Source organism: Narcine bancroftii, chromosome 1 (assembly GCF_036971445.1).
Source record: "Narcine bancroftii isolate sNarBan1 chromosome 1, sNarBan1.hap1, whole genome shotgun sequence".
Taxonomy (NCBI): Eukaryota; Metazoa; Chordata; class Chondrichthyes; order Torpediniformes; family Narcinidae; genus Narcine; species Narcine bancroftii.
The window spans coordinates 316,973,836-316,988,671 of record NC_091469.1 but is presented as its reverse complement, the minus strand read 5'-3'; the positions used below and the strand labels follow the sequence as shown (position 1 = coordinate 316,988,671).

The window sequence follows — 14,836 nt, the reverse complement described above, 5'->3', positions numbered from 1 at the left end:
CCGATTTAATTAATAAATTCAAATGTCCGTACAGGATTTTCAATCACAGCAGCACCTTAATGGAATCTATACATTTTACTATCACTCCCTGCAATGAGGTAAAATTGCTGTAAAATTTGTATATCATTCAGGTTGGAAAAAGGGGGTCTGCACGTGGAAAATGCGCTATTGTTATGCAGGCAGTGACGTCAGTGGATGAGGCAAACTGAGGTGACGGCGACAATACAAAAGCTGGGCTTCAGCCCCAATAAAATACAGAGCTCTACCTCACTACACCCGTGTGTGTCTTTCTTCAAGTAGAGGGCGGCTACGATACACTTTTACTTGATGCAGCTGACCATGGAACATAGAACATTACAGCACAATACAGCCCTTCGGCCCTTGATAGAGTGCCGAACTATATATTCCTACCAAAAAAAAAACTAAACCCTCCCTACCTCATTACCCTCTATTTTTCTTTCATCCATGTGCCTATCTAAAATGCCCCGAATGTTTCAGCCTCCACCACGATCCATGGCAAGGCGTTCCAGGCACCGACAACACTCTTGCTATGAAAAACTTACCCCTGATGCCTCCCCTAAACTTTCCTCCCTTCCCTTTGTACAGATGTCCTCTGTACTAGGTACTTGTAAAAATAAACAATAATAGGAAACTTAATCTAGAAATGAAATAAATGTATAAAATAGATAACTGGCACAGTTAGCAAAGCCTGGTTGGTGTAGCTTTTAGAGCGCCAGGACCTGGGTTTGAATCCCACACTGTCTGCAAGGAGTTGATCCCCATGCCTGTGTGGGTTACCTCCGGGGGCTCCATTTTCCTCCCACCCTCCAAAATGTACTGGGGTGTAGGTTAATAGGGTACAAATTGGGTGGCACGGGCCTGTGGGCCACAAAGGCCTGTTACTCTGCTGTATGTCTACATTTTAAAAAGTTAAAATATAAACAGGAAAAGGGGATTATGATCGACAACTTCACGATGAACACAAAGACAATTTCCAATTTGCTGTATCATGTAGGAAATTGGAGAAACATTAAATTAACTTTTATTGAAATGATCATGTTTAATCACATAATGATGTTGACACATTGCGTTAGCTCAACCGACCTAAAAATGTTTTGCCACTGATTTTCATTTGTACTCAGCATCTGATGCCTTTTGTGTCAGTGTCCGACAATAGTCAGCCAGCACTGATGGATTCCAATTGCCCTGAAACCGCTTTTCCATGGTCACAGTGTCCCGGTGAAACCTTTCACCGTCTTCGTCACCGACTGCACCAGGACCAGCAGGGAAGACGTCCAAGTGCGAATGCAGAAAATGAATTTTCAGTGACATGTTGCACTTCATAGTTTTGTCTGCTTGAAGTAGACTTAAAATATGCCAGAAAATCACAAAAATAGATTTTTTTTAAAAAATGGTACATGATAGGAAAATTTTAAGGTGATTTTCATGATCATCAGCTCAAAATTCCTAAAATACATTCAAAAGTGTTCAGGAAGCAAAATCTTCGTTGTTCAGTTGCACCTTCTTACATCTGAATCTCAGATAACATTTAAATGACTAACCTTTATAAACATTTTCTTTTGGGACTTGTTTTTTTTATGATTTGGATATCTGGAAAATAATCAAACTTTCCCAGGATAACCTTTTTTAGTTTGTGCTCAATTAAATCCTAACCGGGCTGAAAATGTGAGAAAGCTGATGTTACTACCATCAAACCAATTCCCTAGAAGTGAAACAGTCCCCTAAAGCAATCGCAGATAAAATGATGTTTTGTCTGTCATCTTTGCTGTCTTTTCTGAGACAGTCCTTCCCAATGTGCTTTTGAGTTGAAGTTTGTGGCAGCGTTCTCTTTCTAACGAAGTGATCTGGGGTTGTTGTTACTTGTGGGCCTTGAGAGCAGTTGAAGCAGCATGACCTAACTGGGGTTCAGGATCACTGAGTTGATCTCTTATCTCCCTATTCTATTTTTCCCAGAGTAAACCACAGACCAAAATATTTGAAATATTTTCAAGACTCTATTGTCTTTAATATGCAAAAATGAGACTTTTAACTAGCTCGACTCCTTTTAAAAAAAAAAATCACTTGGTTGATTTGTAATCTGTCATATTATATAAACTGTATATTTATTATGTACACTTAGCGTTGGTCGGGTAGGAAATAGCTGGAATGTTTACTGCTGGCATCCCTGTGGTTCACCGGCCTTCACTGGGATTCTCAGCCACATTCTTTACACTCTCTTCCACCCTACCCGATCCTTTGCATTTTTCTGCTAGCTGGCTTTAATTTGGACTTTAATCTCTTCCCTGTTTTCTTCCTAACCTCTCATTTATCGGATTTGAGTTGGCAAGCTGCAAGCTCTTCGGCACCCCCAAGTTAAATTCAAAGGGGGAATTTATATTTATGAATTGCCGGGTGCAGATTGAGGATGAGGCGAAGTGCCTGGGGGATAATCAAGTACTTTTCAAGTTCTTACAGTGTTGGAAGCGCGCTCGCCAATTTACGCACGTCGGTATTCCCCATCACCAGACACACCATCATCACCAATGTGCAGTTTCGATGGGTTGAAAGCTTTTATGGGGGTGGGGGGGGGGTGGGGAGATGTAAAGAAAAAATATTTTTGCTGTAAAAATAAAAGCATTTGTGGGGGGAGGGATTTGCTTTTTTTCTGGGTATCTACTGTCAGTTTAGATTGAACAAAAGTGCAGGGAATATAGACGTGTACACATCGCACCCCAGAAGTAGCAATGTGACAATTTATCAGATAGTTGCTCAGAAATAGAATTGAATTCTTTCCTCATCTTCTGTGTAAAGTATGTGCGCTGTCCAGGAAAACCAACCCAAGCAGGTATTGCCATAATAAAGTGCAGAATGTTACAGCAAGGCAAAAGTGCAGGACATAAACCGAAATACAGTTAAAACAGTGCACCTGCGTTCTCTTTTCCCAATGACCGATCCATTTAAAGAAGGCCTATTTGGGCGCATTAAACTGAGAGTGTGTGATGAGCCAATTAACATTGGCAGTTGCATTATTCATTTGTGCATAAAGCTCCTTTACTTACTGAACACCAGGAAGGTCTTTTCCTTTTCATCCTTCACCTTCACCAGGGTGATAGGGGCAATGTGGTCGGCGGAACGGAGGCCTCTGAGATGAGGTGGGGAGGGCAAGCAGTCGGTCTGGATGTCTGGGCAGGTGAATGGGAGGGAATGAGAAGAATGGACTCTCTGGTTGACTTTGGAGATCGGGCGCCTTCAGACCAAGATCTGAGCAAGGGTACTGTCAAAGTCTCTGAGCAGGCCCTGCAAGGAGATTGGAGATTAGAAATAGGAAAGATTTGTTAAATTGGACAAGGTGTTGATGAAACTACACCTGCGGTACTGCCACAGTCTTGGTCCCCTTGCCTAAAAAAAGAATATCGTAGCAGTGGATATTTATAAGTTGAGTATCTGTATAAGATATTCACCAGGCTAATTCCTAGGGTGAGGATACTGTCCTATCAAGTGGGAGGGGGGGTCCTGTATTTCTAACAGTTCTTTAGGTCTTTCTGAAACAGACAGTGTGAAAGCCTTAGGGGGAGGGGATTGACAAAGTAGATATTGAGGGGGTTTCTCTCATGGGCAAGTCTGAAATGAAGAGACATAGTTTCAAGGGAAGAGATCTGTTACTTAAAACAAATGTGAGTAGACATTTCTTCTCACAAAGGCTAGCAAATTCCTTGCTCCAGAAAGTTGAGCAGGCTGGATCATTAAAAGTAAAGACACCATACATCTTGAAAGACCGGGGAATCCGGTGTTTTGTGGATCTAGCCCAGAGGAAACATAGAGGCCATAGTTAGATAAGGCATGAATATATAGGTCAGCGCAATATTGTGTGCTGAAAGGCCTATTTAAATTTGACCTATAACACGGTAACAGCCCCTTTCAATCTAGGGTCCAATTATACCCAATGGACCAACAACCCAGTACGTTTTGAAGAGTAGGAGGAAACCCATGCAGACACGGTGAGAATGTGCAATCTCCCTTACTGACAGTGTGGGATTTGAACCCCAGTTGCTCGCACTGTAAACAGCATTGCTCTAACCGTGCCATTCAATTGAATGTGCTTATATTGAATGTGATTACAATTCAATGTAATTGAATTGTGGTGTAGACTTGAGGGTTTGGGTGATCCATGCTGGCTGTAGTAGTGTAGGCCTGCTTCCACATGGATGGGCCATACAACCAATGTGGTGCAAAACACTTGGCATGAGATATATACCAGTGGATATCACCGCACCTGTCGAGGGTCCTCCATGCATTAGGAAAGTGATGACATGAAGAGCCCAAGGGAAAGCTCGCCCAGTAATTTGCATAAACTCCAAGCTCTTCATTGTCTTTTGCAGATGGAGTGAAAAGTGAGGTTGGGTTGGCAGGTTTATCAGTAGAGGGCCAGCTGGGTGGCTATGCTTGGATGTAATGGTGGCAGGGTGATGGTCAACTGCTGGGGGTTTGTGGTAATGGGTGGGGTATTGCTGATCGGGGGCTTTGGCTGGGACAGCAGACCCATAGCTCCCATAGTTGTTTGGGAGAAATGTCACAGTCAAGGTGGGCTGAGTAAGAATATTACTTGAAGAGGACTTTTCTGAGCCTGGGTTCAGCTGAAGAGGCTTGACCAGTCAATGAGGCTTGACCAGCATTTTGAAGGCCTGCATCTCCTACAAATCCGCTGGGTTCACTTCACATGAAGGAACATCCCAGGAACAGCACGCAGCATGCAATGCATGCCTGAGGAAATGGGAAGGAAACAACAGGTTTTATGGAACCTGTGGTATGGGCCCCAATTTCATCAATTTTCATTGAACTGTGCGATCCAATTTCCAGACAAATTTAGTTGGAGATGTTGATTGAGGGATATATAATGATTAGTCACTGAGGATGTATTACATACACTACAACAACCAACACGTCTGTACCGCACTGAGTTTGCATTTCTGAAGTGAGACCTTTCGATCAACTGGGACGTGCCATGACTGCATCATATGCAACACTTTGATGTAAGATGCCGAATCATATCCTCAATCGGCAGGCAGACTGTTCATGTGAGTTCATCACGAAAATGCTCAATATGGTTTGCAAAGAGGTTGAAAACATTCTTTGATCTACAAGGGCTGGGAATAAACGTGGTTCTCCAAAATTTGAATGCAGACGCACTCACGAGGAAAACAAAATGCTGTGTCCAGGAGTTTACCACTCTTCTGTATGGCTTGAACTGCAAAGAGCATTTGTGTTTTTATGCTGAGTTAACTTGACCCACCAGAGTGAGCTATTGCTTGCTGATGCTTTTTACTATGGTCATGCACACAAATAAAAAAACAGTGTCATTCACAACAACTTAATTTTACTGTTTAGGCCTTAATGGGCTTCTTCCAAACAAGGCTTAACAAAGGCCAGTCCTTGGAAGTGCATTCAGAAGAGCTGGATGCTGGCCTCCAATCTCCTGCACACCGGTCTTCAGAGGAACCGAGAGATGGAACTAACTCTTAAACCAATTTGTGAAAGTCCTTTTTACCAATTTGTAATGTCCTTTAGCAGGGCAGGCAAATGTGAAAAATGCTCGGTTAATGCAGTCCTTTCTTTTCTTTAGAAATTTGTTCTTTGCCGCTATGGTTAGCCAGCTTCCTCCTACATCTATTTCTAACCCAGCTCTTCTGCAGATTGACCAGTTCAGACCACATCAGTGAAGCAGTTCTAATGTAGCAGCTGGGGAGGTGGTTAAAGACATGCATCTTCGTGTGTCACCTCGAGGCTATCAATAAAATTGAAAGAGTGCAGAGGAGATTTACAAGGATGTTGCTGGCACTTGAAGAACTGAGGTGCAGGGAAAGGTTACATTTTAAATTACATTTCATTCACAGCAGGTTCGAAGCCAATTCTGGCCATTTAAATGGGTTTCTCCCTAATTAGACCCCAAAACAAATTGGGATTTTATTCCCTGAAGTGCAAAGAATGCAGGGAAATTTGACAGATATATGTATATATAAAATTAGGGCCTGTGGTGTATCTGTCTTGAGCTGTTGAAGTCTCCCTTGTTTTGGTTTCATTGAATTTGAACGTTATCAGACAAAAGGATTGTTATCAGGATCCATTACAATGATTGGATGTATTCATTCGACTAAAATGAATGTTTTACCCATGTTTCTATATCTTTACCGATAATTCCTAAATCTGTTTTTGATTCAGTGGATTCGTTTACGTTCTCATACATATGGAAAGTAAAACAACCTCACATAAATAAAGCTCATCTTCAAAAGGCTAAATGGAATGGAGGACTATCACTTCCAAATCTTAGATTTTGCTATTGGGTGGTCAACATACTTTTATTGGTACATTTTGATAAACTAGTGCCGATCTTGGGTAGATTTCTTAAAAAATTCATCTTTGTGGGCTATTTTAGGTTCCTCTTTACCCTTCTCCTTTTCTAAATTGACACACAACCTGATAATGAGAAATAGGCTGAGAATACAGACACAACTTAGGAAATCTTTTGGCCATAATACTTTCTCTCTTGCCAGTCCTATTATACATAACCATCTTTTTTCAACCGTCTTTGTTAGATGCGAGTGTTAAGGAATGGCTTAGATGAGGTATCAAACATTATATAAATCTTCTTATTCAAAAGAATTTTGCTTCTTTTGAACAATTGAAAGCCAAATTTCAACTTCCTAATAGATATTTTTTCAGATATTTACAAGTTGAGCATTTTGTTCAGTCTAAGCTTTATGATTTCCCTCAAATCTCAGAAAAAATTATTGTTATACTTTTTGATTTGCAGTTCTCCCAGCATGGATTAATATCAATTATTTACAATGATTTATTAGATTTAATCTCAGCCTCAATGATTGGGATTAAGAATGATTGGGGACATGATTTGAACATATCATTTCCAGACCAAGATTGGTTTCCACTCTTGATTAATGAATCCTTGTTTTGTGCACGACATTGTTACAATTTAAGGTAGTGCATAGGACACACATATCCAAAGTCAAATTATCTTGTTTTTACCCAGATGTTGATCCTCTATGTGATAAGTGTAAAATCTTTGAAGCCTCATTGATTCCTATGTTTTGGGAATGTCCTGACTTTGGAAAATTTTGGAAAGATATTTTTTAGTCTTTACCTTTAAAGATCAGACTGGAACTATGCCCTCTCATTGCTTTGTTTGGCTCTTCTCAAGAAGAGGACCTGCTCTTAAACCCAAGAGAGAATTTTAGCTTTTACCTCATTAATAGCTAGATGAGCAATTTTAAAGAAATGGAAGGATAACTCTCAATCTACTCATGCCCAATGTTTACATGATATAATGTCCTGTCTAAGGTTGGAGAAAATTAGATACAGCATTAAAGACAGAAAGTTTCAAGTTGACCAATGTGGGGCCTATTCATAGATTCCTATCTTAGTTGGAAGATTTAAGAAGGCTTGGATTCTCTGGAGACACTATGTCTGTTGTCTGAAGGTCACTATTTGATCAATATCTTCACAATTTTACCTTGTTTAGAGGGAGGGGTTTGATTAGTCAAAGGATTTTTTTTCTTTTTATATTATTTACTTTTTTAGCTTAATTAATTAAATATGGTTTATCACGTATCATATCATTAATTAAGATAGAATTTACCCTTTGTTTATATAAAGGAATTGTTTAATTTTAGACCTATCTTTTTTTAATCTAGAACTACATCAGGATATATTATGAGAAAGGGATAAATGGTTAAATACCATATTGATAGAATTTGATGTTTTAAAGAAATAAGTCAAATAAACAATTATGGACAGGATTTTGATTTAAATTTATATTTAATTTGCGATATGTACAAGATGGGATGTTGTTTGTTATATTAGATGACTTTTATATAACCATATCACCATTTACTGTACAGAAACAGGCCAGTTTGGCCCTATGAATCCATGCCGAACATCTTCTCCCACCTGGTCCCACTGGCCCGCATTTAGCCCATAACCCTCCACACCTCTCCCGTCCACATACCCATCTAACCTTTCCTTGAATATTAACATCGATCTCGCTTCTACCACCTCTGCCGTAAGTTCATTCCTCACCCCCACCACCCTCTGCGAGAAGAAATTCCCCCTCATGTTTCCCCTAAACTTTTCCCCTTTTACTCTCAATCCATGCCCTCTTGTTTGAATCTCCCCCACTCTCATTGGGGAAAAGCCTGTCCACATTGACTCTATCTGTCCCCTTTTTATTGTTAAGATCAATAAAAATATTTTGAAAAGAAAGAAAGTGTTTGAAAGTTTGTTTGGTATCATCTTCGCAGAACTTCCCGAACATAGAGACTGTTTAAGTACCCTTTAGATCCCATGAAATGTGTCCTGCTATGTCTCGGGTTACTTTGACCAGCGTTCTCTCACCTCCTTTCGAGGAAGGATTATTTATCAAGTTCCTCTACATCCTGCTTTTTTTATTTGTTCATTGTAATGCAGCTATGGATATTAACTTTTTTTTATCTTCACCATCTTTGTAGAGGTTACTGAGACAGGGAAGAATGGCAGGGACGTTTAGACATGCACTTGCCTTGAAGCTCCTAATGTGAGAAAATGTAATTAGGGTAGGGTTGCCAATAGGTTCAGCATGGGCATGGTGGGCTGAAGGCTCTGCTCTCCATTATACAATTCCGCAAACTTATGACTCTGAGCTCACTCGCTGAACTAGACCTTGTAAATAATTTCGTTGTGCTGAATAAGAGTACATCATGCCTGTTCAGGAGCAATGGTGATAAAATGCCCAACAGTAAAATTACTTCTCCATATGTGGACCTTGGACCTCAATGGCAATCACTGAAAGGCACTGATAACCCTGATGGGTTTTTACAACAAACCACCACATCCATTCCTCCCTTTACTGAAATACCTTAGTTAAATCACTTAGTTAAATCACTTAATTAAATACCTTAATTAAATCACCTTTATTTAATCACTTAAATTTAAATCCCATGGTGATTTTGAACTTGTGCCCCTTGAAGTATTGCCAATAGCCAGTAAATTGGTCACTATTCTACCATAGTAACTGAGGGGTCAGCAGTGGAGAGGGTAGGAAACTTCAGATTCCTGGGTGTCAATATCATTTGCAAGGGATCATCATGTCAATGTAATCACGAAGAAGGCTCGCCAGCAGCTATATTTCACAGGGAGTTTGAGGAGATTTGGTATGTCACCAAACACAGTTGTGCCATGGACTGGTTGCATCCCTGACTGGTATGGAGGTACCAGTGCACAGGACAGGAAGAGGCTACAGAAGGGAGCAAACACAGCTGGCACCATTGTGGACATTAGTCCCCAGTCCATTAATGACATCTTGAAGAGGCAGTGCCTTAAGAAATCAAGGGCTCTCACCATTAGGGAAATGGTACCCGAAGAATGGCTGAAAACACACTGAACAGCTTCTTACGCTTCACCATCTGATTTCTGAACGGACAACGAACCTCTGGACTATACCTCACTTTTTCTCTTTCTTGCACTACTTATTTATTTAGTTGTTTACTTACTTTAAACCAAGTATTTACATAATTGTAATTTAAAAGTAATTTTGCACCTTGTTCTGCACCAAACTTTTGCCGCCAAACATCAGATTCATGACATAGGTTCATGGCAATCAGCCTGATTCTGAGCTATTCTGATGTGCTTGTTCTGGTTTTGAATCCACTATGATCCCACTGCTCAGAAATGGAGACAGGATTAATACTGGACACTTTTAAGAACCGAGACATGTTAGATTGGAACATAATCCAGTTTAAATAAAGGAACCAAGGACTTGCACAAGTGCCTGCGGTTGTCAGTATGGGTTTCCCCTGCATTTGGCAATGCCATACCTCAAAAACATCAAAACTGCATGCTGAAATTATATTTAAGGGCCCAAGGGAAACTCGTGCAAGGACAGTGTTTGTGAACCTTCATAAAACTGATAGGGGAAGCAGCATTTTAGCCCAGCATACTGGAACATCACAGCAGGTCTTCTACCTCATGGCATTTTCCTGCTTAACCCAGGAATTTGAAAAGGTTTCCATCTCTCGTCTTGAATTATATTCAGCAATGGAATCCTCTTGGTTCAGAAGACACTTCTTCTCATCTTCATCCTGAGAGTGGGCCCTTTCATTTGGAAAATGTGTATCCTGCCTCTAGAGACTCTGTTCAGGGAAAACATCATCCCTACAGCTACTATCTTAAGCCCGCAAGAATTGTGTACGTCAAGTTTCTATAAGGACATCCAGGGACGTCTGAAAACCAACACATTTCAATCTCTCACCACTTGTAAAATATTTTGCAATTCCTTTTTTTCTGTGGAAGTAGATGATCTCACATTTTCCGATGTTACTTTCTAGCTGTTGTGTCCTCGTTGCTTCATTTCACCTTTCTAGATCCCCTTGGTCTCTCTACCTCCTGTCCTCAGCCCCCAAAGCAATCCAGCTCTGTATCTCAGCTCCACTAGATACATTAAACTTGGTTTCATTTGATAGAAGTTGTGAATAGGCAGGTCTTCGGCATAAATTCTAAATGTCACAGCCTCCTAACTCTGAAATGACACATTTATTCTTTCTGCTTTCTGCCCATTTACCGATTCTCATTCCATACCTCCCCTAACACACCCTAATTTAGTTTGGTAACGTGGAGAACCTTATCAAAATCCTTCTGTACAGGCCATCCCTGGATGACAAATGTTTTTACAAACATCCATGAGTTGATTTTGTCCAAAAGTCAGAAAATGCACAATAATTGCTGGTTAGCCATGTCTCCAAGTATTGTACTGAATGGAATCAGTTAAGAAAGAGCAATTACTAATACTGGAGAGAGAGAACAAGTTGTGCTGTTCATAAGAATGATGATGTATCCAAGTCGGACTCTGAATTAAATAATCATAGCTGTATGTGGTGGGGGGAGTGGGGGCATAAGTCAGTCATTTTTAACCAAGGAATAGCCCTAAATTTAAATCCCTAACATATTTCTCTTGTTTATTTTTCTGTGTGGAATCTCGATTCAGTTTAAAATTAATTGGGCCTTCTCTCCTCTGCCCATTCTGTTGCAAGGAGCCCCATATAGTTTGGGCGGCACAGTTAGCGTAGCGGTTATAGCAAACAGGACCTGGATTCGAATCCCACGCTGTCTGTAAGGAGTGGGTACGTTTTCCCCGTGCGTGGGTTTTCCCCGGGGAACTGGAACTTAAATCCCCACTAAGATAGGGTAGCTTCCCTTGACCAGACCTTTATCCTTGACACAGCACAAATATCCATCCCAACACCAATTCACTGCTCTCAAGACCACAGTCTCCTCTGTTGAGGAGCAACCCTGTTCCACCTGCCATCGATGGAAAGCTGGCCTAATGGCTTGACTACCAGCCCTATCCCCCTGACTACTGATTCCTTCCCTCCACAGCCACTTTGCTCCACTCCTCACCAATCCTTAACAGTCCTTTCTGCCCCTCAACTGGTCCAGGCCATCTTAAATTCTCTACACAGTCCCTGAAACCCCCCCCCCCCAACCGAGTACATGGCCCAAACCAGACTTAGCTGATGCCCTTTGAAGGGAAAGGAGAGGCAATGAGTGCACAAAGCATGTTCAGAAGCATGTAAAGGTCGACACCTGCCGATCCATTGTATTTCCCAGCAGCAGGTGGTGTACTTCAGCAAGTGCAGAATTGGGGAGCAGTGAGGTTTGAACAAAGGTTTGTGGTAGTTTGAAGGAAAGGAGCAATTAACGGGGAGTAAAAGGCTAAAGTGAGTTTACAACTGGAAAAAAAAGATGTCATCCTGACAGGATGAAGATGGCAGCAAACAAGCGGGAATTTGAAAAATATGGAAAGGTGCTGACGATTTGTGTGACCCAGGAACTCCCAGCAAGCACTTTTCAGGAATTGTTCCCCAAAGCAGATATCTCCGAGATAACCATTGACAAAAATAGCACCAGTTAACTTATTTTCATGCCTTGCTCATGATCGTGAACAAAATATCCAGTATGTAGATACTATCACTCAATTATCCACTCCAAGTAATCATTACTCTTTCTGGAATGTTTCAAACAGCAAGTCAACACTGACAAGTGTGAAGTCAAATCCATCTAAGAGGCACCGAGATCGTCTGAACACTGAGTTGGACCACCTGGCCAGTCTCCTGCCATTTTCACCTGACATTATTTCCAAATTGGATAAACTTTCAGTTCTTCGCCTGAGTGTCAGCTACCTTCGAGTAAAGAGCTTCTTCAAAGGTAGGCACATTTTATATCATATGCAGAATAAGACACTCATTTAATGTGTGATTTACCAGTGGTGCACTTCCCTTCTTTCTGCTGCTGGGTTTTCATATTTCAGTTTAGGTTTTTACCTGATTTTGATTACTGAAGTTGACATAATCTTAATCCTGCAAAGTATCTTTTAAATTAAATGCATATTTTTTCTATCCTGTCCATGGAAGTTGAGCTTCAGACTAATCATTTGTCCTGTTCTTGTGGTTTCCCTTGAATTGCCAAGGTTAAAATTGCACAGGACAACAAATGTTTTAAAAAGGTTTGTTTTCTCAAAAAAAAAATTGGGGTATGCGATAGACACAAAGCTGAACACAAAGATAATTTCAGATTTGCTGTATCATGTAGGAAGTTGGAGAAACATTAAATTAACTTTTGTTGAATGGAACATGTTTAATTGCATAATGATGCTGACCTAAAAATGTTTCGCCACTGATTTCCATTTGTACTCAGCATCTGATGCCTCTCGTGTCAGTGTCCAACAATAGTCGGCCAGCACTGATGGATTCCAGTTGCCCTGATACCACTTCTCCACGGTCACAATGTTACCGTGTTCGCCACTGGCTTCACCAGGAACAGCAGGGAAGCAGTCCGAGTGCGAATGCAGGAAATGCATTTTCAGTGATGTTTTGCACTTCATGGTTTCATCTGCTTGAAGTCAACTTAAAAGATGACAGAAAATCTCAAAACTAGGTTTTATCTAAAAAATGGAACATGATAGGAAAAATTTAAAATGATTTTCATAAGATCATGACCCTATGCAAGGCCAGGAATAACTTAACAGTCTTCCTCTTTAAAGAAACTGACGTAATGGTGGTCAAAGTTTGCATGGCTGGGGGCGTGGTCTGCAACTTGTATATTTCGGCATCATTCGGTTAATGTGTGTCACTGCAACCTTTCATGGCAGCCCAGGCTTCCTTTTTCATTTAACAAGGTCAATCTTGGTCTGCTGGTTGTTATGACTGCAGCACATTTTTACCACAGAAGTATTTGTGCATGTGTCCCAAATTCTCTCTGGACTTCTACCAAGCCCCACTCAGCCATTACCCATGTGCTTAAGTTACCTCCCAATCCAGCCTCTGTTCAGATTGATAATGCCTATAGCGGCTTTCCCATTGCACCACAGCTTCTTCTGTTCCAAGCTCTGATGCTCCATTCATTTGTAAAGCTACTGGGATCCCTTCAGTTCCCGGCTCATTGCACATTTCCAGTTTTTGTAGTTGCACACTTGCTGGACTAAATCTTTGGTTGCCTGGACTCCCTGGAATTCCTTCTGTGTTCTTCTGTCTCTGACACCTAAGGGATCTCTGAAACCTAACCCTTTTGCCAAACATTTTTCTCACTAGTTCTGATAGTTACTTGCACCTCAAGATGTTTCACTACCTTTACCCAGTCGTTAGAGCCCTAGTCTTGTAAACCAGGGGTCACGAGCTCGTTCCTCGCTGGCGCCTCAACCCTGTGAGGGGGCGCTGGACAAAGTGGCCACTCTCTGTCTTCTTTACGCTAGACAAAGTTAAAGGATTTCATGTATGCGTGGTGCTACAACTACCGGACTGACTGCGTCTGTCTGCACTCCTGGCCTGCCTACTGCAGGGGGCCACCCACTGTGCCTGTGGGGGGGCAGGGAGGATAACCTGGGAGACTGGCTCCACCTACTCCCTGCCAATCACCGGCCCCATTTAAAGGCTCACGCCGGCCATGGAGCTGGAGGGGAGACTGAACCTTGTGTGCAGGTTTTAAATTAATTAAAACCTTTGTAGTTTGAGCTTGTCTGTTCGCACTGCAGCGCACCATAGTTCTAAACGTAGCATTAGGTGACAATAATAGAACCTTTACCTTTATTGGAATGTTTTGAAGGCTACTGCATTTCAGGCCTTGGCCCTTCTCAAGTGAAAAGCAGGCAGGCACCTGAATTAAAAGAAATGGCGGGGTGGGGGGGGGGAAGAGAACAGACCAACAGACAAAGGATGCCTATTGGGCATGGAGAGAAAAGGTGAGAATTAGTTGGAGGAAAGTGAAGTTGGCTTTGTGAATACAGAGCTGGGGGGGTAGGGGGGGGAGAAGAAGGCAGAGGAAAAAGAGGAGAGAGAGAGAGAGAGTGAGAGAGAGAGAGAGAGAGAGTGGAGGAAAGAAGACAAAGGAATTAATGGAGGGGTTGGGGGCTGAGGGACGACAGGTACCAGATGTCGATGTTAATGCCATCCAGTTGGAGGCTGCCCAGGTGGAATATCAGGTGTTGTTCCTCCAATTTGCAGGTGGTCTTAGCCTGGAAGGACATGAGACCATGGACAGATGTATAGACAAGGGAATGGGGCAGTGGATTGAAGTGGGTGGCCACTGGGAGATCCACGCTATTGTGGGGGACTGTGTTCAATGAAGCAATCTCCCAGTCTGTGTCCAGTCTCTCCGATGAAGAGGAGACCACAACGGGAGCATCGGATGTAGTAGACGACCCCTGAAGATTTATGTGAAATGTTGCTTCATTTGGAAGGGCTTTTTGGGGCCCCGAATGGTGGTGAGGGAGGAGGTGTGGGCACAAGGGGAGCATCTCCTG

At 41.8% G+C, this 14,836-nt stretch overlaps 1 protein-coding gene across 1 annotated transcript in view; it reads left to right on the top strand.

The window, feature by feature from the left end:
- Positions 1-14,836, top strand: part of LOC138747333 (aryl hydrocarbon receptor repressor-like) — a 314,193-nt gene that overhangs the window by 20,856 nt on the left and 278,501 nt on the right. The window contains exon 3 of the mRNA XM_069906446.1: positions 12,065-12,246. Within this exon, the coding sequence (XP_069762547.1) occupies positions 12,065-12,246 (182 nt within the window). The remainder of the gene's footprint in view (positions 1-12,064; positions 12,247-14,836) is intronic.